Source organism: Staurois parvus, unplaced genomic scaffold (assembly GCF_062004578.1).
Source record: "Staurois parvus isolate SC_StPar_1 unplaced genomic scaffold, SC_StPar_1.0 ptg000639l, whole genome shotgun sequence".
Lineage (NCBI taxonomy): Eukaryota > Metazoa > Chordata > Amphibia > Anura > Ranidae > Staurois > Staurois parvus.
Window position 1 is genome coordinate 4,290,745 of NW_028318435.1, and position 26,886 is coordinate 4,317,630.

A 26,886-nucleotide genomic window follows, 5' to 3' on the forward strand; every position below is an offset into this window, starting at 1 on the left:
AAAACTGTCATCAGTGTTAAAGGAGTTCCTATTGTCACAGCAAAAACTTTCATTTTATAGCATCACCATTGTAATAGCACTACGAATTAGTTAGTTTTGACAATCTAATATAAGCATATTGAAAAGTTTTCTTTCATGTTATGATTGCTGTCTGTCAGAAATGACAGTTTGAACTGGGAGAACCATCTGTCCTCCCAACTCCAACAGAATGCACCCAAAGAGACAAATGCTAAACAGATACAGACACTGTAAGAGAATTCATTTTCACAGACTTGTTTCAGCCAAATAATGAAATTCTATATACTTTTCACTACAATAGCATAAAGTTAGTTGGATCTAGCCATGCCCTGCCGATATTGTGTGCATAGCACGGTGTCCTTTCTTGCCTAAGTATGCAAAGTAAGCAAGCAATACAGAGGTTTAAGTAGTGACTTCACTGTAGTGCTGCCTTTATCTATATCTTGGCTCTGTATTACGTGTGAAATTGACTTGCATCATAGCTGCTTGGGCTGCGGGTAAAGGAGGAAACCTCTATAATGGGACCTCCAAGAATTTTTAACTACACAAGGTCACCGGTCACACTGTCGGGATTTGTGTGCAATTTCAGGTGCAATTTCTGAAGACTATTGCTACTGAAGATTTTCAACAATTTCTTGCAATTTGAAGTGTGTTTTCCATTGTATTCTATGTATGTGAAATCACAACAAAACTGCAGGAAAAGCAATGCAAGAACTACTTTAAAAATTGCGCTGCAGCAAATTGCAAATGTTAAGACCCTGACATTTCACATTCATTAGATGCGCCTGAAATCGCATCTGTATGACCGGGCACTAAGTGTTTAATGCATGCCAAGATCCACGTAAATGCTGATCCATTTTTAAAGGCCTAACCCTTAAAAGTATCAGGTTGCTTTCACAGGAATAGGCTAATTGTTTGTTTTTTGTTTTTTTAGGTTTGTCCACCCAAGATTTGGACCCATTAAGTGTATTCGAACCATTGCAGCTGTGGAGAAGGATGAAGAACTTACTGTGGCCTATGGCTACGACCACAATGCTACAGGGAAAAATGTTCCTGAGGCACCAGAATGGTACCAGCAGCAGTTGAAGGCATTTCAGGTGTCTCAGCAGAATTGATCAGCAGCACCATTTCACCTTTTTTCTGTGCTTTGGGTAACTGGATCTATGCATAATGTTTCTACTGAAGATTTCTGAATATTCAGAGACTGCTGAACATCAGTGCAGAGCTAACTCCATCTTAGAATTTTTATAGCTGGTAGATTTTCCTTGTAGTTATTAAACAATTAGCATTGTGGCTATGTTGTATCAAACAGGAAACTTCTATTTAACAAGTAGGGAAATTAAAGTGATCAAGTAGATTTTTTTTTTTTTTTTTTTTTCTTTTCAATTTCTCATTTTATTAAGCGCCAAACAAGTATAAGGAGACGAGCCAAGTTGGCTGATTTTCCTTTTAAAATGTATACATAGTAGGGCCCAAAATAGACCTTTCTGTGTACATGCCTTTGTGTTGGTTACAAGGTAACTAGACTTTGATGTTGTGCAATATTCTATAACTTTTTCTGTTCTTAGAATTGACATACCATAGCTATAATTTTGATCCAGGTTGCTCTTGGTTTATTTTAAGGCAGTAATAATCCTATCAATAACATGGAATCCATTTTAAATGCAGCACTGAGAGATTCTAAACCTATTTTGGAGCTGATTTATATAAGCAGTGGCTGTTGCCTATACCTATCCGTTGGATTCCGTGTTTCTTTTTTCCCAGGTTAGGGAAGCACTGAAATTTTGTTATATATTTGTGGATGTCAAGCTGCTGTTATACAAAGTGTTGAGAATAGTTAAAGCCTGGAGAGCCCAGCATTTATTACCTCTGTTTTCCAGGATGTCCTCACTGGTCTGTCACCTAGTGTGTAACTGAATGTTGTTGCATGTAAACATGATCTCACTATGTGGTCTGTATATGCAGTTGTTTCATATATACACTGCTCAAAAAAATTATAGGAACACTTTGAAAATACATTAGATCTCAATGGGAAAAAATATGCTGGATATCTATACTGATATGGACTGGGCAATGTGTTGGAAACGTAAGGATGCCTCATAGTTTGATAGAAATGAAATTTATCAACCTACAAAGGACTGAATTCAAAGACACCCCAAAAATCAAATTGAAAAAATAATGCAACAGGCCAATCCATTTTTCTGAAATTTCATTGCAACAACTCGACATGGTACTTAGTAGTTTGCATGGCCCCCATGTGCTTGTATGCATGCCTGACTATGTTGGACCATGCTTCTAATGAGATGACGGATGGTGTCCTAGGGTATTTCCTCCCAGATCTGAACTAGGGCATCACTGAGCTCCTGGACAGTCTGAAGTGCAGCCTGGCAGCGTCGAATGGACCGAAACATGATATCCCAGAGGTGTTCTATTGGATTTAGGTCAGGCGAGCATGGTGGTCATTCAATGGTATCAATTCCTTCATCCTCCAGGAACTGTCTGCATACTCTCGCCACATGAGGCCGGGCATTGTCATGCACCAGGAGGAACCCAGGATCCACTGCACCAGCGTAGGGTCCGACAATGGGTCCAAGGATTTCATTCTGATACCTAATAGCAGTCAGTGGGCCATTGTCTAGCCTGTAGAGGTCTGTGCGTTCCTCCATGGATAGGCCTCTCCAGACCATCACTGACCCACCACCAAAACGGTCGTGCTGAACAATGTAACAGGCAGCATAACGTTCTCAGCAGCTTCTCCAGACCCTTTCACGACTGTCACGTGCTCAGGGTGACCTGTTCTCATCTGTGAAAAGCACAGAGCACCAGTGGTGGACCTGCCAATTCAGTTGTTCAGCGACAAATGCCAATCAAGCTCTATGGTGCCAGGCAGTAAGCACAGGGTCCACTAGAGGAAGACAGGCCCTCAGGCCACCTTCATGAAGCCTGTTTCTGATTGTTTGGTCAGAGACATTCACACCAGTGGCCTGCTCGAGGTCATTTTGTAGGGCTCTGGCAGTGCTCATCCTGTTCCTTCTTGAACAAAGGCACAGATACTGGTCATGCTGATGGGTTAAGGACCTTTTTACTGCCCTGTCCAGCTCTCCTAGAGTAACTGCCTGTGTCCTGGAATGTCCTCCATGCTCTTGAGACTGTGCTGGGAGACACAGCAAACCTTCTGGGAATGGCACATATTGATGTGCCATCCTGGAGGAGTTGAACTGCCTGTGCAATCTCTGTAGGGTCCAGGTATCTTCTCATGCTACCAGAAGTGACACTGACCCTAGCCAAATGTAAACCTAGTGAAAAACAGTCAGAAAAGATGAGTAGGGAAAAATGTCATCGACCTCCACCTGTAAAACCATTACTGTTTTGGGGGTCATCATATTGTTGCCCATCTAGTGCACCTGTTGTTAATCAGTGTCAACTACTTTGGTGTTAATGAAATTAACAACTCCCTCTGCTACTTAATTGACCAGATCCATTTCCCAGGAGTTTAATTGACTTGATTCTATACTCTGATTAAAAAGTGTTCCTTTCATTTTTTTTTGAGCAGTGTAGTTGCATAGTCATTGTTGAGGCCAGAAGCCTAGCTAGCATAAGCAAAGCCTTTATTATTGCCTCAATACACTACAAGATGCCATTTCACAAAAATTTAAGCAATGATGGGGTCTCCAGACAGTTTTATTGCTTACAAGCCTTGTAGATACTGAATACTACTTGTGTTTGCTAGTAAGCATTCTAAGAAGTCATGAGGGTCTGCAAAGAAAAGCCGACCCAGCTGAAGAAGAAAGAACTGTCACTGTTTCTCCACAGACAGGAGCAGCAATCTTGCCTTACTGCTTCTACCTATTAAAGTAAATGGAGAAATGTTGATGCTGTTATGAAGCTATATTATGGCATTCTGAAAGGATATTTAGGTGTTTTTTAGGCATTGTAGGCTGGCATTCATTTTGAGTACGGCCTGTGTAGTTATGTTTATGTAAAGTAGAAGATGGCACATACATTAATCTGGGAATTTTGGTTTAGCATTGTTCACCCTGGCACATTGGTGTATTGCAATATTCTGTAGAAATGTTTTTGTATGCTGTTGGACAGCTGTTATTCTGATGTTATGTGTAGCTAGCAATACTGAAAGGTTAGAAATGGAGAATATAGTGTAACACTGGACATGTCTTGTATTTTCAAGTCATTAAGTAAAGTGGGACAGAATCCAAGAATAATACATTATATACATTTTACAATGAAACCTGCTGCTCCTACTATCTGAATTGAAGTAATGGCTGTAAAGTAATAATCCTCAGTCCAGGGAAAACACAAGCCAGGTATTCACATTGAAAGGGCCAGTAAACCTAAAATCTAGTTTAAATGCACAATACTTTGGTTAAAGGTGTGGCATATAACATGTAATTGGCAATGTATAGATAAAAGTATAGATGTTTCAGAACAGAAATGAAGACTGTAATAACGTTTTTATGGAGAGATTTTATGGAGAGATGTCCCACACATATTTACACTGTTGCCTGTCTCTAGCACAGCTGCTCATATTGTACATGAGATCAAAATGTCTGATTACCTCATTTATGCTGCCAAAATTAGTATGTGCTGTAAATTGCCCCCAGCATTGTTCCTGTTTCTTCTTGCTGGAGGCTGGCATTTTGCTGAAGCCCAGAGCCCCTGAGCAGCAGTAAATTTTTAGGTTGTCAGCAGATCGGTCTCTACATTTATGGCACAGTGCCAAACAATAAAGAGCAACTGAGCATGTGCAGAGCAGGGTGAGACACTGTTACTGAATTTTAAACATTATTATTGACACCTATTTTTAATGGTATACTGTACATGGTTATATATGCAAAAGCGGCCTGTATGAAGTGATCTAGCATTACCTAATTTTCTGACTAATGTTCCTCTTTAAAGCAAGGTGTCCCCAGGTTGCTTGTCTGCACTTCTCTCTTCCTGCTCTCCCAGCACTCATCAAAGTGCAGCCAAAATCTTTTTTTTTTTTTTTTTTTTTAAGATTGTTAGACTGGGCACCACAGTTGGTCTTATTTATTTCTCTGTTACAGTGAGGAAGTGTTTCCTTCGCTTGCAACCCTGAGATATGAGAAGCAAATGAGATTAGATCTAAAACTGACAGAAATCCCAACTTTTAAGAGCTGTCACCAGACCAGCTTCCTGTTTGGGATAAAATCATTTTTCAACAGGGACATAAATAGAACCTAAATTTACTGAAAGCACAAAAATTAAACTGCACTTGACTTTACATCAAAATGTGTTTACAGTCCCAAATAGCTCTGTGCACAACTTGGCACTTTACATTGATATTTAAAAACTGTATTAATAATACTTCTAAAACTGAATCCAGTCTGTAGTAAAAATCAGTATGTTGTGCCCTTCTCCACATAAGAGTTAAATGCTTGCAAGAATTACGCTTTCCTCGTTCTTGCAGGCTTCTTCCTCATTGTACAACTAGTCCCATTAAGCTGCTACTCTTTGCCATTTGTGTAGTCATAGCCTCACCAGTGTCATCATGTACATACAAAATATGAGGTAGCCAGGGCCTCTGTGCTGAAGGAGCTTTGCTCCCCTGCTATCGGGAAGGGGGGTGCATAACACACAGCACCATATACTGATTTTTGTTTTTTTTATGTTTAACTTTAAAGCTATTTGTGTTTTTAGGTTTACTGGACCTTAAAGAAAAAAAAAAGGTGCACTGTTCAACTTTGCATTTCATCATCTCTTCATATAGAGGTAGAATAACAATTTTAATGTATTCTATAACATGTTTCTATTGCCTGTTTACAGTTTTTATGCAGCCTTCAAGCTGGCATAGTATGTTACATATGAAGAGGGCAGGGATTCATAATTTTCATAAGGAATGTGTTCTTTACACATTAGCCTTACACTGTTTACAGCTGCTAATTTTCTGCTTCACAGTCTCAGGTCAGAACATACCAACAGTGGTCTTCTTACAATATTGTGGCTTTAAGCTCTGTACTGTAAGAGAACCTGTCGTAAGCTTGCAAGTACAGGAGGGACGAATAGCAAAAATTTGCATTTCAAGCAGGTTTACGCAGTTCTCAAAACTTTTACATGCTGGGATTCACATACCATATTTTTTTCAGATCAGAATCTATGAATGTTTCATTTTAAGCACCATTTGCTTTTATTCACAGTTTATATCCGTTGCAGGTGATTTTGCAGCTTGCAGAATGGTTATTTAGGTTAGACGAACTGGAGAGGTTATATCCCAAGGAACTGGTCAAAATCCAGTCCATGAAAGACTGTAGGATTTCAGGCAAATAATGGAATATGAGGCATAGAGCAGCTTACAAGTTAGTCGGCTTAATCAGAAAAAGATGTTTTAATTTTGATTTATGATTAAAAGGCAAACCACCATCCAGCTTTCTAAGCTTTTTGGAAGGTCAGATACTTTGAAAGGAAATTGGAATTCTGGTGAGGATATTTTGCCACAAGTGTCTAGGTAAAGCCTTAAGAGACACATTGAGACTGCCATGTCTAACCGGAAAATACAAATTGCTTGTTTGTTATGAACCTCCGGTTTCATTATTTTCACTAACCTGTAGTCAAATTAACCACTTGCCCTCCAGAGGATTTACCTCCCTTCTTGACCAGGCCATTTTTTGCATTACGGAACTGCGTTATTTTAATTGACAATTGCACAGTCAGGCACCGTTGCACCCAAATGAAATTTAAGTCCTTTTTTTTCCCCCCCTACGAATTTAGCTTTCTTTTGGTGGTATTTGATCGCCTGTGCGGTTTTTATTTTTTGCGCTATAGAAAAAAAAAAAAAGACTAACAATTTTGAGAAAAAAACTATATTTTTGACTTTTTGCTATTAAACATATACAGTAATAAATAAAAAAAATCTAATTTTGTCATAAATTTAGGTCAAAATGTATTCTGCTACATGTCTTTGCTTAAAAAAAAAAAAATCCCAATATGTGTAAATTAATTGGATTACAGTGAAAATTAGAGCGTTTACAAATGGCAGTATATATACTGGGGATTTCTTTTTTTATTCTTACTAGTAATGGTGGCAATCGGAAAAATATAGCGGGACTGCGGCGGGCATTTTGACACTGGGGGTGAACTGAGTTGGTGTCACTGACATCCCTAGTGACACCAATACAGTGATCAGTGCTAAAAAAAAAAAGAGAGAAAACCACTGACACTGTACTAATGGCACTGGGCAGGAAGGGGTTAACATGTGGGACGATCAAAGGGTTAACTGTGTGCTGTTTTACTGTGTGCTGTGTCTGTGTGCTTCACTGTAAGCTGTGCACAACCATCCAAAGCAGTGTGCACGAGCTGACAGGGAGGAGAACTGTATTGTTTACATACAGTTCTCCCCCTGTCGGAGATGCTCGTGAATCACCAGCCGGGACCTGGTGATTGACGGCCGCGAATGGCAGCGTGGGTAGGGCGTGCGCTCCCTACCTGGAAATGCAAAATCACATATATATTATATGTGATTTTGCGCACCCCTGCTGCCCTGTAGCAGTATATCTGCAATAGGGTGGTCGAGAAGCTGTTAGTCAGAGGTTTTATTTGTGTACTTGTTTGGATTAGTGAATCAGAGTAATGAAGGAAGCAGGTCAGCACAAAAGCCAGGTAACTAGCATTAGAAGAATGAATAGCCTGTAATGGCAGCCTGCATGTTCCTGTGAGGAAAACTTTCTATAAATGACTTTGTAGTGATTGTATACACCGAGGGTATTTGATTACCTTTATTCATCACCTGCAGACAGGGTAATCTCTGCTGGCTATACAATATTACTTCCAACAGTTAGCATCGGGACATCACTAGCAGGTAGATTATTTACTGGTACCACAAGCTGGAATCATCATCATTCTTGTGATAGAGAAGGCTGGCATCACAGTTCAATCTATCCATCACAATGCATATTTGAGACTTGGGGCATAATATTATCTTGTCATTACTCTTTATCTCTGTGTACATTTGGAACATGTTCATTTAAGCACAACTCCAGTTTAGTCACTTCAGGACTGGCATGTTACACCCCCCCCCCCCCCCTTCCTCTCCGGGCCATTTTTCAGTGCTGTAATAGTTTGACTGACGATTACTCCATCATCCACTGTACCCAAATTGTATATATTAGAATGTTCTTTTGGTGGTGTTTACCCCTGCTGAACAGCAATACACATAACTATGAAGACTGGGCAGGTGGGCGACCACATACATACTTCTGCTGTCTTCTTCTAGCCTTGCTCCATAAGCACTCCCAAAACTGTGAGTGAGCTGTCACTGACATAGTGACATTTTAAAAGTCCTCATCATTAGTAGTCAGCAACACTCTAACCCACCATAACCCCCCACCCCATGCCCCGCCTAATGGGAATGTTTGACCATTCTTCCAGAAGCGCATTTGTGAGGTCAGGCACTGATGTCGGACTATAAAAACCTGGCTCGCAGTCTCCACTCTAATTCATCCCAAAGGTATTCTATCGGGTTGAGGTTAGGGCTCAGTGCAGGCCAGTCAAGTTCCTCCACCCCAAACTCGCTCATCCCATGTCTTTTATGGACCTTACTTTGTGCACTGGTGCGCAGTCATGTTGGAACAGGAAGGGGCCATCCCCAAACTGTTCCCACAAAGTTGGGAGCATGAAATTGTCCAAAATGTCTTGGTATGCTGACGCTTAAGAGTTCCCTTCACTGAAACTAAGGAGCCAAGCACAACCCCTGAAAAACAACCCCACGCCATAATCCCTCCACAACCAAACAATATACTTGGCACAATGCAGTCAGGCAAGTACCATTCTCCTGGCAACTGCCAAACCTAGACACGTCCATCAGATTGTCAGACAGAGAAGTGTGATTCATCACTCCAGAGAACATGTCTCCACTGCTCTATAGTCCAGATGCTTTACACCACAGCATCCAACGCTTTGCATTGCACTTGGTGATGTAAGGATTGGATGCAACTGCTCGGCCATGGAAACCCATTCCATGAAGCTCTCTATGCACTTTTGTTGTGCTAATCTGAAGGCCACATGAAGTTTGGAGGTCTTTTAACTAATGACTCTGCAGACAGTTGGCGACTTATGCGCAATGTGCGCTTCAGCATGCACTGACCCCGCTTTGTCATTTTATGTGGCCTACCACTTTGTGGCTGAGTTGCTGTTGTTCCCAGTTGCTTCCACTTATACAATACCACTAACAGTTGACAGTGGAATATTTAGTAGCAATGAAATGTCACAGACTTATTGCACAGGTGGCAACCTATCACGGTACCACACTTGAATTCACTGAGCTCCTGACAGCGACCCATTGTTTCACAAATGTTTGTAGAAGCAGTCTGCATGCCTAGGTGCTTGATTTTATACACCTGTGGCCATGGATGTGATTGGAACACCTGAATCCAATGATTTGGAGGGGTGTCCCAATACTTTGGGCATTATAGTGTAAGTCTGCCTTCTCTAGTAAGGGCGCTGCCTGGCCATTCAGTTGCAATGGCCAAATGTAAAACGGTTATGCTAAAAATTGCTAATTGCTGATATAATAAAATTAGCTGTAATACTCGCCTTCTCTCTGGTACTGTCCACCACCATTCTGTGAGCCACCAAAGGTTACCTTTTAGGGTGAATGACACCAGGCATCATTTAGTTGGACCGAAGATCAGCAGTTATTCCACTCAAGCCCTTGCCATTTGGCATCTGTCTTTGAGCTGTGAAGTTGTTCCCAAGAGTCTACAAATTATAAATGAAAATTACCTAATCTGTTGCAATAATCGTTGTGTACATGGATACCATTCAATCATGCACACAAGAATGGCTAAAGGGAATACACTGCACAATTCTTGAGCGTTTAACAGGCAGGTTGTGATGAGAAGGGATCATAGCAATCAGAAAGCCCTCAAGCTGATTGATAAATAGCACAGTAATGCCTCAGTGTATTAACTGCAGGGACTTGACTCCATAGTGACACTGCAACTGTCTTTTCTGAAAATGGCTTCACAGATAGGACATCCAGTTTTTAAGGTACACTGGTATTTTTACAGAAGCACTGGATGATGGCATGTCTTACCGTGTTCAACTTGCCTGATTGCTTCAGCTATGTAAAGGGATTTTTTAGATTATAAACTAGAAATAGAGCTTTTGTGTATAGTATATTTTCCCTGTAAAAGGAATTATTTTTTAATGTTTTATTTTTGTTCTCCCACATATTGTGCTTACTGTGGGAATTCATTTATTTGCTGCTCCTGTGGCTTCTGTTAGAGGTACTAACTGAAAAAGTCAGAGACTGAATTGTTTATTTGCATATGTTTTCTGGGTCACTGGTTTAAACTAAACAAAAGGATCATTATGACAGCCTGGCAAGTATGTCCAAAAAGGAAATGTTTGCATTGGAAATCACATCAGCTATCAGCTTTTCATTTCTAGCCTTAAAAGTATCTAATCTAAATAAGTAAGCCTCAGTCATTATACAAGTCACTATAATAATAATAATATAATTATAGTCATAATTATAATTATATTTTATTTATAATTATAATAGTCATTTATAATTGTTTAGAACAGGCTGGAAAGTCTATCTGATAATACAGGGACAAGTGAAAATAGGGGTGGAAAGCTAAATGAGTATCATGCTAAAAGGAAAATATTTAATAAAAACGTATACAGTATGTTTTGTCATACAGAGGGCATTCATTCATTAATTACATTAAAGTGATTTGTAAAGTTAATTTTTTTTTTTTATTAAAATAAAAAAAGATGTTATACTTACCTGCTCTGTGCAATACCCTTGCACAGAACAGTGACTCACCTCTTCTGGGTCCCTTTGCTAACTGCTCCTCCTTTGCCAACAGATGTGCGTTGTGTACGGCCAAAAATGCACTTTTTTTGGTGCATTTTGGTGTTTGGCACCACTAGTGTGAATGAGCCCTAAAGGACAACTATCCTTTTCCAGTCCTAATATCTTATGTTTGGCAATCATAGGACATATATATTTATATGTGTATGTATATATAATATACTGTATAATTATGTGTGGATAGCGCAGGCCTGGTTACAACCTCTGTTAGTTTTGTTTTGTTTGGTCTATTATATAAAAGCAGTAGTTCTTTACCATTTTGTATCTAAAATACTTTTATTGCTTTTATACAGGATATCATGGTATTTTTGCCCTTTACTTCACAGCCTGTTACTGCAGCCTGTAAGTACAGGATGCAAGCTGCCTATCAGTCGTCACAGTGCAGTTTACCTTCTTGCTCCAGTAATACACCACTATCCGCAACATCTGTGATAAAATAGTCATTACATTATCTAGAAAGCTCCAATTAAAATAGTGGTTGAAATCTGCTGATTTGTATTTAAATTATGGATGAAACTCGGTATTGTCATTTGTCCAGTTGTCACCTACTAAGAATATAGATTTCAATACTGAAAATATGCCATTAAATATAAAGCTGGAAGGTTTTACCCATCCTCACAAAAATAGGTAGTGCAATACATTGAATATTTGGTTCAGAGACAGAGCACATAAACATGTTTAAATGATTATGTAATATGTCATACTGTACTACAGTAATAGAAGCAAAAAGAATTCCTGGGGCTGGAGGTATCGGTGGACTGAAAGATAAGAGAGCTATGATCTTTTTTGACTTTGGTCTGAATTGAGAGAACTCAATTACTTACTGAATTGAGGAGTAACTTGGCTTTGCTTAAGCCGGCCATTGATGATGCGATTTTCTTTCCTGCATCAACACCGTCAGTCCTGATGGGGGAATCCCTCCCACAGAGCTATTGTGTTCGCCAGGCTGGGCGGGGGGTTGGATTGAGGTTTGAGGAGGACCTGCCGAGTGAACACAGTGATTACTGAAAAATCCAACAGGCTGGTTGTACTCAAGTCATACAACAATCAAATTGGGATACAGTCAGCCAGCCCATAGATGGTTCAAATCTCAACCGGTTCATCAGGGCTGAGATTCAAATGGTCTATGGCCAGTTTTAGTTATGTACTGAAGAGGACTCCCAGATAATGAAGATTGAGAGGGAACAAGCTGGCTCTTCTATCACCCACCCAAAATCCTGTGGATGTTTGAGTACAATATATGACCCCATTAGTTGGTTTTTCTCCCTTTCCACAAACATAAGGTTGTCTAGATAACAGTACATTGGGCTCCTGAAATCCAGAATCTCTGGAGTCTGGAATTTCTGAAGGGAATGAAAAATTTGGAATGTGGAGGTACACATCCTGCAAGTTTGAGAGGAGCCAGTTCTTTATTAAAAACTTGTATTTTTAGCTACCATTTTTACTTTTATGAAAGCATTTAACCTCCTTAGATCTAATATTCTGTATCCAGTAGATTTTTGAACCAAGAGTTGAATGAAAGCCTACGCTTTTTTTTCTGAAGGAACTGGAATGATTGCTAATGCTTTAGATATTGAAGTAATTATTTACAAAATTTAAATAACTTTAACCTAATACTTGAAAAATCTTACTGGTGTCACTGGGACATGGGCAGACTTATTGTAAGTGTATAAATATAAAAAAAAAACAGAAAGCAGACTTGATACATCTAAGTAATAAGCAAAAGGAAGTGTAAGAAACAAATGTTCCTTAAACCTACCCACTGTAGGTTGATGAAGAGGAAAATCAGGAAATGCCTAAATGTGACCAGCAAATGCATTTGAAGGTGTATAGTATAGACAGACAGAAGCAATCTAACCAAAGGGGAAGAGGATCCTGAGAGACGGCACACTAAAAACAAGTAGTTCAGGAAGGGACAGATAATAGGAACCTAACATCTCCTGCCAGAGATTCCAGGGACACCAGACCGGCTCCAAAAATTGTCACACATGGCCTGGCTGGGGATGGGGGGGGGGGGTGGATGAGGAGGAAGTAGGGATAGGATAAAGAAAGTGAAACCGATACCTAGTTCACACAAACCACAAGACAAGCAGCAATTTGTGCCAGCCATAAATTACCCAATCTCAAGGGTGGGCAGGGTAATGTCCTAAATTAGGAGTTAACCTGCTCCTTTACCACAGGCAGAACCCTGCTGGATTGTCATGGATCTTCTCAGAAAACAGAAAAAAGAACCCCATTTGTGGAGGTAAGGCAGGTTGCTAGTGTAAAAAAAAAATTATAGAAAGGAAAATATGTATTTCAAATACTTAAATTTTCTGCAGTTTAGCTATTTTTTTTTAAAGGTTGTAAATGTTCACCTTTAAAACAAAAAAAAGTTATACTTACCTGCCTTATGCAATGGTTTTGCACAGAGCAGCCCCAATCCTCTTCTTGGTTCCTTTGCTGGCGCTTCTAGCTCCTGCTGCCAGGTACCACCATAGCAAGCTACTTGGTATAGGGGCACTCTAGTGTGCTTGCACCTGAGGTGGTTCTCTGAGTCCATAGACACACAGAGCACGGCTCGGCCCTGGGGGATGATCGGCATACTGAAGGTTTTTTTACATAACGCAGAGAATGCATTACAGTAAAAAAAAACCTTCAGCCTTTAGAACTTATGTAAGTTGGTCACTGGGTCTTTTTAACAACTTTTTTTCATAGTGTAAGAGAGGCTTTTGCACTCTAAGCAGGCAGCAATCTTGCAGATTTTTTTCCTGCTTGCACATGAAAGAAAACAAGCTTCTTTTATTGTTCTATCTGCTTTGGCTTATTCACATTTCTCAATTGTAAGTCTCAGTGACCATTTGTACCTGTATTTAGCTTGTAGAATTTACTGCAATGGACTTTTGTTAAAACAAAACTAAACCCTACTATTTGGCAAGGATGGTTTCATCTTATCCTCTGTTCACATCCACAAGTGCCATGGCACTGTACATGTGACTAACCTCTTGGGACACAACTTGTAGCCCTTTGTTTGGTGTTTGAAATGCGGCCTTCAGCTCCCAGCAGTCAGTGGTGGGAGTATTAATTTTGGGCTTTTAATAACTATAATCTGAAGCAGTTTCATGTGACATTGGTGTTTCATCCCCTCAGGTAGGTGCTGCCCTTGGGAGATATTAGGGGCCACAGTTGAGGCTCCCTATTCCTTAAGTTGACCTGCACTGCACTAGCCATTTGAGGACCTGAAAGATTGGTTGAGAAGTGTGACCATTATAACCAGCTTCATACCTTGTATGTAGTGTTTAGGGTGCATGTGATAGGCAGAATGTAAATTTAAAACCCTAGAATTAATAACATTTATTGAACTTTTCTAAACTGAGCTCTGTGTATATCATATATAACTTTTGACATCTAATACCTTGCTATGAAAGTCAGTGCTGTAACCAAAAGGACAGGCAAAATTATTAGCATTTATATTTTCTGTTCTGCATTACAAATCATTGAAATGTTGTAGTTTTATACTGGAGTTTTTAGGTTTATTTACTGGTTCTAGCTTAAAGGGCATTAAACCTAAAGCACAAAATGCATTTAGAAACGCCAAGTAAAGACAGATAAAATGTCCTCATTTACTCGATGCTTGTTCATGGGTAGCCTGTTTCAGCAGGTGCAGATTACAAAGGGAAGTTTGAGGTACCAATAACTCTTTCCATTTACTTTTGGTAGGCAAGCTTTTGTTGCCACTAGTGGTGTTTGAGTGTGAGTACAAGGGTAACACTATGGATGCTTTTTGGATGTGTGTGTGTGTGTGTGTATGTGTGTGTGTATATATATATATATATATATATATATATATATATATATATATATATATATATATATATATATATATATATATATATAGATGTCAGGAGGAACACAAGCAAATATGTCTGATTAGGGTATTGATATAAAGCAAAACTTCTGGATGAAGCTGGGGACCGTACTAGTAGACGCACAAAGACTACATTCATGCACATGTGCGATCTTCCCACAACTGCTTTCCTTTTCTCAGTGATCTCCTAAAACAGCCTTGAAGGTCATGGCTCAGTTGCCACAAGTTGACATCTAAAGCAACTTAAACCTCCTTAATTTTGGGTCAGATGTGGAAAATTGGGTCAAATACATGGCATCATTACGGATAGGGCTATGTAAGCCTGAAATGGTGTAATGGGTTCTATTCCAATCCAAAAACAACTATAAAGATTTATTAGACATTGTTAAAGTAACACACACAATGACATGCTATGCGTGTTAGTGCACTGCAGTGCTATTCATTTTGATTGGCACCCCAAAGCACCTGTATTGCAGTGCAATGCATGGTAATATATACTGCCATGTATCATTGGGTGTGCACATTTTCTCTGCAATTTTGTGCATTAGCTGCCCTAATCCAGTGCACATGTTAATGTGCTACTTAAGGTACGTTATTGCAGCACACAGATATAAATGGGCTCTTTGTAACAGTCCAGGGGGATTCCTGAAAGACAGTTTGCCAATGGAGGTGCTATGAGGAGCATTTATTAAAAACCTCCTTGGCTTCCTGTTCAGCAGTAGGAACTCATTCACAACAAACTGAATTTTTTATTTTGGGTGGTTCAAGATTTATTCCCATACAGATCAAATCATGTTTGTCAGTAGTTTGGGTATTAAATACTAATACTGGTATTAAGCTTAAAGCTAGCTTGTGTTTTATATTTAGTGGTCCATTAATGCCTTTTAGATTTAGAATTTACCTAAAGTCTATGAAAAGATTTGTTGACATGAAGCAAAAAACTCACATTAAAAAGAAAAAGGTCTGTTCACTTACAAATGGTTATTCCGTTTTCGGTAGAGTTTTTTTTTTTTTTTTTTTTGCTGGATTTAACCACTACTTTCTTTATAGCTTGTGGGGTAATCGGCGATAGGAGTTTTGATCTTGAATTCCAGGTCAGCTGATCTACAGAAACCTTTACCTGTATATTTGGTTTCTGTATTGTGAAGATAGCAGGATTGAGGCTCTGAGGTGTGAAGGGGAACTATGGTATATCCTGCCACTGGAGCTTCTAAGGATGGCAGTGCACATTGATCTAATTGTTCGGCGTAACCATCTATATGCTGATGGTATCTAGCAATTGATGATCAGTTTTTGCTACCATTTTGCTTGCTTTAGATCTTTTTTGAAGCTTGAGTAAAAGAAATTAGATGGGTAGAAAACTCCAGTTATTTGTGACAAAGTTGTGTTGTATATGAAATATTGAGCAATTCTGAAATGACTACTTTGGGTTTGTTTACATTTTCCAGAAAATATGACATTGAAAGCAATTGAATTAATGCAAATATATTTGTGTTACCAGTTGATTAAAACAATAAAATTGAATTGAGTCCCCAAAATATTGGTGTGGCTGGAAATATAAGGAGCAAGTGCATGACTTGGCCCGTGTAACAATACCTTTTAAGTGAATTATTCGTTTTGAGAGGAAAGTGGTTTGTATCACTGGGAAATGCTGGCCTGTAGGTAGGTGATGGCTCTTGGTAAATGCATGTGTGGTTTCAAAATATCTAAATCATGATCTATCTCTATATAAAAGTGGGAATATGCATAGGATGAACATGGTTTTGTGAAAATGTGCCTTAAAAGTGACAAATGTTCACAAGTTTCAGGGTCTCTTTACTGTTTTGCATGTGAATGATTTAAGATATGAAAATGGGTTGGTAAGAGTTCAGTTTTGTTTGTTTTTTTAATATTGTAGTAGAGTGTATGTTGTGATCATTCTGGTCAGTAGAATATCTAACCTTTTTTATAGTACCATTTTAAACTATCTATATCAGATAATGATGTCAGCCCTTTGATTGAACTTCCAAAAGCTATGTAATGTTACCTGGAATAGGTTCTTTGGGTTTTGGTACCTGACATTTTATTAAGAGAGTTTTCTTCTCTAGCACAAAATGGATAAAGATTGGTTTGCCCAGTCAGTGCAATACAAGAATAAGTAGCAGCATTTTTCAACTGCTGCCATTGTGCTGTGAAACATAGTTTGTGCCCAAGCAAGCTTGTGCAGTAATCCTTGCAAAGAGCAATGTGTCCATTGCAATAACTCAGAGCACCCTATCAGAAATTGCATTTCGAACACTAGACCAGTAAAATCAACTGTCACTAATTTCTATAGGTAATGTAGTAGTTTGCTCCTTTGTCACAGTTTTACTTGCATAAGCCTCAGGGTGTAGATGGTAGACATGGACTAGATCTCTCATGGAGCAAACACCAGCCACTTCTCTGCATCCATCTTGTGTGTAGCTCATGAATTTGGTTCTTTATAGATGACCATTCAATGCACATCAGAGCTGTGTAAATTTGGTAGATTTGAGTTAATATACCATGAAAATCTGCTTATAACCGATCTATATGTATATTATATATAATCTTGGTTATTCCATTTCCTCCTGACTGATGCACTTGTGAACTACAGGGTAGCGATACCGGCAATGCAGATTTGTGATGGTTGTAGTAAGACTTGACCTGAATGCACATCTTTGATACATGACCCTAATATGTAGGGCAGATTTCTAAGATGACTTACCTGGAAAGACATTTTTTTGTTCTTGTAAGTATAATATAGAGAAGCAAATGTACCTTAAACAACCTTGGTATTAATTTGTAGTGAATACAATTTTACACTTTAGGATACAAATAACCGCTTAAGTTTATTTAACGGTATTAAACAATGCAATAAAGTACTCATCTGACTCCTGTGTTTATTTCCATAATTCTCTAATAACTATCAGACTATAGACTTTTCAAATGAGATATGTACACACATCAAAGGAAGTCATTCAAGAGCAGCAGAGTTCCAGAAATACATTTGATCTCTAAACACCTTTGTGCTGAGGCTCTAATGTAAACAGCCAGACCTGAACCTGGAGTTTTGTTTCATGGCAGAGTACCAGTAAGTGGCACAGTTCACACGCTATAAACTACTTACAGTGCATACTACATATTGCTTATGTACCGTATGCCTGTGTAGCCTTTACCAATAATACTACATTTTTTTTATAATTACCACCAACTTCATCATTCAATCTTCATTTGTATTTTTTTTTAAATTGTGCAATTTTTAAGTGGATAAATAAGAAAAATATGAGCATTTCATGTTTTATTGGCATGCAGCAAGTGGCAACCCCAAATATGATCAACAAATTCTGCCAGGATTTTTTCATTTTTATTTACACACAGTTCTTCTGAGAATAGGCTTGAAATGCCAAAAAAACTCATATTACACACTTGGAGAATCACTCTACAGAAGAATACATCCCTCCTTTCCTAGCAAAGAAAGGACTTTTTTTTTTTTTGTTTACTCACATATCCATACCCTGCTGACAAACAGGCAGGCAATGCTGGGTTTTCTTATTAGCCCAACATGCTTTACAATTGTGTGTCATGTGGGCACCCTTGTGTTGTAAATTACAAATGATATATGTGGAATTTACATGTTTTCCCTGTACCTCTGTGGGTTTCCTCCGGGTACTATAGTTTCCTCCCACGTTCTAAACACATGCTGGTAGGTTAATTGGCTCCTGTCTAAATTGGCCCCAGTATGTGTAGATATGAATGTGAGTTAGGGACCTTAGATTGTACACTCCTTGAGAGTTAGGAACTGATATGAATGTACTGTATATGTAACGCGCTGTGTAAATTGATGGCAATATATGTCAGTCTATAAATCTGTACGTTTTCTAACACTTTTAAAATAAGGGCTAGGCAACACAGGTGACTTGAATTGTCCATGTAGCTTTCTGGTAGTCACCTAATAGGCTAGAGCTACACAGAAGATTATTGCTTGTGCAGCAGTGCTACTAAAATCACTAGCAAAGTCTAGGAATAGTACTTGTTTGTCAAGCAGATGGAATAAATGGCTCCCTCTGAAGTAAGTTATGCAACTACCATTGTATATGGAGAGCTGGTACAAAAGGGGGGTTGGGGGCAGGAGAGGCAGATGCCCTGGGTGCTGGGATGTGATGGGGGGGGGGTGCCACATAGACTTCCTGATGCTACAATCTGACAGGAGTAGTGACAGGTCTATTCTGTTGAGGAGGAGAGAGCCGAGAGTGGGCTGCACGCTCTCTCCCCTCTAGCTCCACACTTGTGTCACTGTTTACAGCGCTCCTGGATGCTGAAGGGTTTTTTTTTTTTTTACCCGCCCCCCTCTGCACAGTCCTGATCTGACAGCCAGTGGTGTTGCTAGGGCATGTCCTAGGTTCTGCAATGTCTGGTTCCCCAAGGCTCCTCAACTGTGATGTATCAAGATGATGATCCTGGGAGGAAGGACATACCACAGTCTTCTGCTCTGCATCTGAGTTGTGTGTGTGTTGGAGGCAGGGAAGAATTGTACTGTGGGGGTGGTAGGCAGAGTACAAAACATTTGTGCTTGGGATGAGAGTGTGCTAGTAGAGGGGAATGAGAAGAGGATTAGTGCTAGGTGGGGGAATTTGTGCTGGAGGAGGGGCCTTTGGAGGGGTGACAGGTAAGATTTGGTCTAGGAGGGAAAATTTGGATTTATGCAAGGAGGGGCATTATGGCAGGGGGTGGATCTGTGCTATGTGGGGGATTTGTGCAGAGAGGGGGATGAGGGAAAATTATTTGTGTTGGGTTGGTAACAACTGTTCTAGGATGGGAAATTTGGTGATCATTTGCTAGGGGGGTAATTTGAGGGGATGGTTGGAAGACTATTTGTGCTAAGATGAGGATTTGGGGGGGCCTGGCATTGTGTACATAACTGGAGTATTGTGCCGTTGTGCATGACAACCCCTACCAGACGCTTCATGTCTTTGTGTACCTTACTTCACAGGGAGCCATTTGTTCAATCTTTGTGGGAATCAATTAGTACTAGTAAATTTGGCCATACTCCAATAATTTTTTTTCTCAGTTCAGCCTGTGAGGAACAGGATCCTCTATTAACGCTAAGCGGGTGGATGGACAAACCCCCTCCTAGGCTATTGTATGCAGATTGGCTCCTTTGTCAAAAGTTTGAAAAATTTACTTTTGTTAAACAGCACTGGCGCTAGGGTCATACACTGCTCAAATTTCAGTGGAGGTAGCAGGAATCTGATTTTAGAAGAAATATTGAAATGCTAAAAATCTCCTGTGTAGATGAATGATATGATAGCCAGCAAATGGTTAGCTCTCACAGCAGCAAAATATTAAAATTACCCATGTAATTTAACCCTAAAACTGAGCACAAATCTTACATACATACAGTGTACTAACATTCAAGCCCTTTGGTTTTATGGAGTTGCAGAGTTATAACAGAAGTTTACCTTCAGTACCCACAAGAGTTGGCACATTTTTCAACTTTATGGTCTCTTTCCTATTAACACTGGGAACAAGTCCCATTTTTACCAGCTAGGTGGCAACCCTAAGTGCCACAACTGATTAAATCTGGTATTTTGTCTGATTTTTCAAATATTCTTACGCAGCATCTGGCATGGGCCATATGTTACAGACAATATTTTGAGCAGCATACATACAGTACATTTTTTCAGTGACATTTTCTGTGAGCTTTAGCTCAATACACTTCTTCCCAAAAGTGAGGGATCTGAGCTAGCTGAAAATGTACAGCTTGTTTACAGGGAAATCCAGCACTCCATGGATAGAGTATTTCCTTCCACAAAAATTGGGGCCTGTTGTCAACTAACCTCTTTGAACATCCATGATCATTTTTCAGTTTACAAGACAGAGTTAAAATTTTCCTGAAAAATATGAAGGCTCATAATTATATGTACATGTAGTTTGAGCTTCCTACTGTACATGGTGAATGCAGATGGATGCAACTGATTCTCTGAATTGCATCCAGTAAATGTTGACTGGTACTACATTGTATTTTTTTTTTCTGTTGCCAGTTGTGCATGCTGTGAGCATGCTTTTATGTCTGAATAGAAATGTCTACAACTGGGGGTCCCACACAGGGACACAGCAGATCAAGTCATAATACCTTGTGGTACCTGGAAGTGCTCGCAGTCTGTTACCTTAGAAAGCTTTAGGCTAGGTCAGGTCAACCTCCTTAGAGATTAGAGATCAACTTCAGTTTTTTTTAAACCTTATAGGTTGAACTTCCAAATGTCAGAAAATGAATGCAGCTCTCTGTTCCTTTATTGCAACAAGTGGACTAATAGAGGTTGTTGCAATCAGGGAATTTCACATGTGGCAAAGGTGTTCTGTTAGGCTGTGTTTACACGTTTGAGTATACATTCACTTGTGTTTTTCTACATTTACATACTGTGCTTTTAAACCCTTTCACTTTGAATACATTCTTAAACAAACCTCGACACAGGTATAAACGCTGTGCTGTAGATGAGGTGCGTTTGTTTATACTGAATATGCGCTTTAACCCCCTTGGCACTGCCTGTGCACATACAGTTGCAAGAAAAAGTATGTGAACCCCTTGGGATTCCGTGGAGTTTTGCATGAATTGGGCATAAAATGTGCTCTGAACGTCATCTAAGTCACAACAATAGAAGAACACAGTCTGCTGAACATAATACTACACAAACATTAGATGTTGCCATGGTTTAATTGCACATAACATGTAAACATTCACAGTGCAGGGAGGAAAAAGTATGTGAGGCCCTAGCTTAAAGACTTCTCCCAGAGCTAATTGGAGCCAGGAGTGAGCCAACCTTGACTCCAATCAGTGTGATGATATTGGATGTGTTGCTGACAGCTGTCCTGCCCTTAAAAAATACACACCTGTTTTGGGTTCACTGGTTTCAAGAAGCACTGTCTGATGTAACCATGCCTCGCAGAAAAGAGCTCTCAGAAGACCTACGATCAAGAATTGTTGACTTGCATGAAGCTGGAAAGGGTTACAAAAGTATCTCCAAAAGCCTTGATGTTCATGTGTCCACGGTAAGACCGACTGTCTACAAATGGAGAATGTTTAGCACTGTTGCTACTCTCCCTAGGCGTGGTCGTCCTGTAAAAATGACTGCAAGAACACAGCGCAGAATGCTGCATGAGGTAAAGAAGAATCCCAGAGTGTCAGCTAAAGACCTACAGAAATCTCTGGCACATGCTAACATTTTTGTTGACACATCTACAATAAGGAAAACATTAAACAAGAATGGAGTACATGGGGGGACACCACAGAGGAAGCCATTGCTGTCCAAAAAGAATATTGCAGCACGTTTGAAGTTTGCAAAAGAGCACCTGGATGTTCCACAGCACTACTGGCAAAATATACTGTGGACAGATGAAACCAAGATTGAGTTGTTTGGGAAGAACATACAACACTATGTGTGGAGAAAAAAAGGCACAGCACACCAACATCAAAACCTCATCCCCACTGTAAAACATGGCGGAGGGAGCATCATGGTTTGGGGCTGCTTTGCTGCCTTAGGGACTGGACGGATTGTTGTCATTGATGGGAAAATGAATTCCAGAGTTTATCAAGACATTTTGCAGGAAAACGTACGACCATCTGTCCACCAACTGAAGCTCCGCAGAGCATGGGTGATGCAACAGGACAATGACCCAAAGCATACAAGTAATTCAACAAAACAATGGCTGTAACAGCACAGAATACGCCTTCTGGAGTGGCCCAGTCAGAGTCCTGACCTCAACCCGATTGAAATGCTGTGGCATGACCTTAAGAGCGCGATTCACACCAGACATCCCAAGAATATTGCTACACTGAAACAGTTTTTTGTGAAGAGGAGTGGTCCAAAATTACTCCAGATCGTTGTGCAGGTCTGATCTGCAACTACAGGTAACGTTTGGTTGAGGGTATTGCTGCCAAAGCAGGGTCAACCAGTTATTAAGTCCAAAGGTTCACATACTTTTTCCTCCCTGCACTGTGAACGTTTACATGTTATGTGCAATTAAACCATGGCAACATCTAATGTTTGTGTAGTATTATGTTCAGCAGACTGTGTTCTTCTATTGTTGTGACTTAGATGACGTTCAGAGCACATTTTATGCCCAATTCATGCAAAACTCCACGGAATCCCAAGGGGTTCACATACTTTTTCTTGCAACTGTATATGCGGCCTCGTTGAAATGGGTCATCTTCCATAAGGCCACACAGGGGCATATTTACCACAAGGCACTTGCCTAGGGTGGCATTTTTCAAGGGGCGGCACCTTCCCCCAGGAGATGAAAGAAAGGACGGACACGCGCACTGTAGGAATCAAGTGGGATCCGAGAGAGACTTGCTTGATGGTGTATGTAGAGCCTGACTTTTGTTCCTGGGGATGTCTAGAGCTGTGAAGAAGATGAGTGTCACTCTATCACTGGAGGGGGGGAGAGAGATAGTGGAAGGCTCTTCTGGGTGGGGGCAGGGGTGTTGTTGGTCAATGTCAGGCTATCTTTGCGGGAGGGGGAAAGGGGGGTTGTGTTGGTCAGTGTCCATGGGGGCAGACGATGTTTGTGTTGCCTAGGGCAGCACAAAACCTACATACACCACTGGGGTGCATATATGTGTACATGTTTTTATGCTGGGTGTGCTTTTCTCCGAGAGCCCTGGGTCTTGTACTAACAATTGGAATGTGGGAGCTCACATGTACAACAAACTACAGTAAGGCTGACTATACATGCCTCCAATTTTCATTGGTTTCCTACTAAACTGACCAAGCAGCCGTCCCGGTTGGCACCACCTGGCTCAACAAGCTTCAATCTAAAAACTGAGGGAGTTTGGCAAAAAAATTCTCAGCCAAACAGTGACTGCAGCCAATCCAATGCAGTCATTGTTTGGGTGTTCTGACAGCCACAAGAGCAGCAGCAACTGTTAGAATACAATAGCTAACATGGAAGATTTCTCTATCCATGATGTCTAACGAGGATGGGTGAATCTTTAGATTTTTCTTGTTCAGCACGGTGGGTATGGTTAGCCTAGCACTTGGGACAGCTGGTTTTAATGTTACTGTTTATGCAAAGCATTTCTGTGCTTGCCTACAAGCTTTATCCTGTGAAAATCTGAATATGCCCCAGGGCTAATGTGCTAGACTGTCCATAAAAGGTTGGATTATAGCAAGAGGTGCCCCTTATTTCAATATTGCTTGTGATTTCCTATCTGTTATTGCAAAAGTGTAATAATCAAATGTATTCATGATCACAAAAGGACATTTTCTAGCTTTTTGGGAGACCCTTCCTATGAATGAGGCGTAATTCTTCACTGTTCTTTAGCTCAGCCTGAAGGATCCAAAGTGCCAAGCAATGATCGCAACAGGTCATTATACATGAAACTGATTGAAATGAGTAACAACGTGGATTATTAAATGTGATCTGGCCTATTTCTATCTTTGCATCCATTAGGGCAATGTGCTGAGGCTCTCTAATTAAAGAAGCCCACATATGCAGCATCCTGGGCTCTAGGGTTTCAAATACGCTCCAGAAGATGGATAAATGTGTGTACACATACTTGCCTGCTTTTAAATCTCAGTGTAAACTTTTATTAGGTTGTCTATAGATACTGTATATTTTAAACAGACACTATTACCTTGCCTGTTCAAGGCAATGGGGCAGTGTGTTTGGGGCAAGGAGACCTCTACAGTTATACCCACCTTGACAGAGCTCCTCTGCCACTCATGTTTCAACTGTGAGTAGTTGATGGGCCAAGTGATGTTACCTCTCCCCTTAGGGTACACCACCAACTGATACTGGGAATTTTAGTGCTAGCTACGACTGTGGCAGTAGCAGTGAGGAAAGGCTGGCAAGGTGAAAACAATTGGGTTTGGGGGAGGGGTGTTATTTATAAAGACACTGTCATTAATACACATTCAATAAAAAATCCATATTCTGCAAAATATAACCACAAACACATAATACATAACTAATCAAATATACATAACTAATCAGAAAACTAATTAAAAACCTAGTACCTTAGCATAAAAACTGAAACAGTGGAAAGAAAACATTTTGGTTTTTGGTCCACCATCTCTCCAAACAACTTTTTCCCAGACCTAGTTCCAATTACCGCTAAAATGCACAATCACAGGGAAAGTTTCTCCATTTGTTATTATAAAGGTATTTACTTTTTTGTAGTAGTAAGAGGTGCTTATTAAAACCCTTATTAGCTAAAGGTTTTTTCCATTTTAAGGCTAGGTTCATACTTGGCCACAGGCTGCTGGTGCAGGAATCGCACCTGTTCCACACCCGCAGACAAATTGAGACAGATGGGGCTGCCATTCATTCTGAATGGCACCCCCATACATCTCAACCCGTAGTCTACTTGAATCTGCATGGTTTGTGTACCTTTTTCAGCATAAAACCAAAATCAAGAGCTTGGGGACATGACCTTAAACGAACTGGAGGAAAGTTCAAAACTAATCTCAGAACGTATTTTATTGAAAGAGTAGTTGATGCTTGAAATAAACTTCCAGCAGAGGTAGTGAGCCAGTCAACAGTAAATAGCTTCAAACATACTGCGGACTAGCATTGATCTATACTTGAACAAAAAAAGTTAACAAAACAAAAAAACAACCCCCCCCCCACCTAAAAATAAAATGGGCAGACTTGCAGGAACTGTGGGCTGGCTGCGAGCAAATGCGCATTGCACGGCCTACAGTAGTGTGAACCGATCATAGAATGTAACTTGGCTTGACTATTAAGACACTCCTTTATCATAGCTGTATAGGTAAAGGACACACAGTGAGCGCTCTCAAAGAAACAGCAGCTGAACATCCAGGATAAACGCATATAAAAATCCTCAGTAAAACATATACATATAAAAATGCAGCGCTGTAAAATGATCAAATCATGCAAATCAACATAATAGTAGTCCTGAAAAGGTGCTCATTAATTCCCAGTGCCAATGGAAAGAATGCAAACTAACCAGAAGCGCATTTAAAATACGCATGTGTGTAAGAAATCCTGGAGATTCCCCTCTCTCAGGTCAGGAAGCTCCCAGGATAGGATATTCCTCTTCAATGGAACCAGGGCTGGGATTGAAATCACTCTGTGGCTGTAAAATTGGAAGAAAGACCCCTCACAGAGAACACAGAGATACTCATAGTGTAGTATAATACTTCAATTTATTTAAAAAAACCAAGTAAAACACATAATCAGGTGGCAAGTGAAAGTGACCCTCTTAAAATTATAGGTGGCCGCCGGGCCTCCACATGGCACCGGCGGCGTAGTGTCAACGACGTCCACATGCTCCTGCTGACGCGTTTCGTGCGCACGCACTTCTGAGGTAGAGCAAGGACCATTGTTTTACTTGGTTTTTTTAAATAAATTGAAGTAATATACTACACTATGAGTATCTCTCTGTGTTCTCTGTGAGGGGTCTTTCTCCCAATTCACAGCCACAGAGCGATTTCAATCCCGGCCCTGGTTCCATTGAAGAGGAATATCCTATCCTGGGAGCTTCCTGACCTACAGGATTTCGTTTTCCCACAAGAGGGCGTTATCGTCATCCATTTAAGCACATATCCATTTTCTGACCAGAGGGAGAGAGGGGAATCTCCAGGATTTCTTACACACATGCGTATTTTAAATCCGCTTCTGGTTAGTTTGCATTCTTTCCATTGGCACTGGGAATTAATGAGCACCTTTTCAGGACTACTATTGTGTTGATTTGCATGATTTGATCATTTTACAGCGCTGCATTTTTATATGTATACTCCTTTATCATACCTTTTATAATCCATTAACGGAGCCCTGCAACAGGCAAGTAATACGAATTCTCCAATTTACTTTCTTGACATTGCTATGACAGATTCCATGTCTTTAAAGTATCCTGAAAGAACGAAGATAGGCTATCCTTCCCCATGCTTTCATTTTAATGAATGTAATTAAAAGGACCCTCTGCTAGTTAACTTTCCAGATCTGAATCAATGAAGTGGTAAATTTTAAGAGCAAAGAGAGAGCTATTTTGAGTAGTGCTGCCATATTATAACCTTTTATATGTGGGAGTTCCAGACAAATCCATTTAAAATGTATTATTAAAACATTAATTCTACTACTTTTCTTTAAAAGCATCTAATCCCTCTAATCCCCCTTTAATTTCAATAGATCTGTATAAATCATTAAT

At 40.0% G+C, this 26,886-nt stretch overlaps 1 protein-coding gene across 1 annotated transcript in view; it reads left to right on the forward strand.

Annotated features, from left to right (window-relative positions):
• The window catches only part of SETD7 (SET domain containing 7, histone lysine methyltransferase), a 70,389-nt gene extending 52,790 nt beyond the window's left edge, over positions 1 to 17,599 (forward strand). Inside the window, exon 8 of the mRNA XM_089693896.1 lies at positions 953 to 17,599. Coding sequence (XP_089550022.1) covers positions 953 to 1,133 — 181 coding nt within the window. The 3' untranslated portion in view covers positions 1,134 to 17,599. The remainder of the gene's footprint in view (positions 1 to 952) is intronic.
• Positions 17,600 to 26,886: the final 9,287 nt, after the last annotated feature.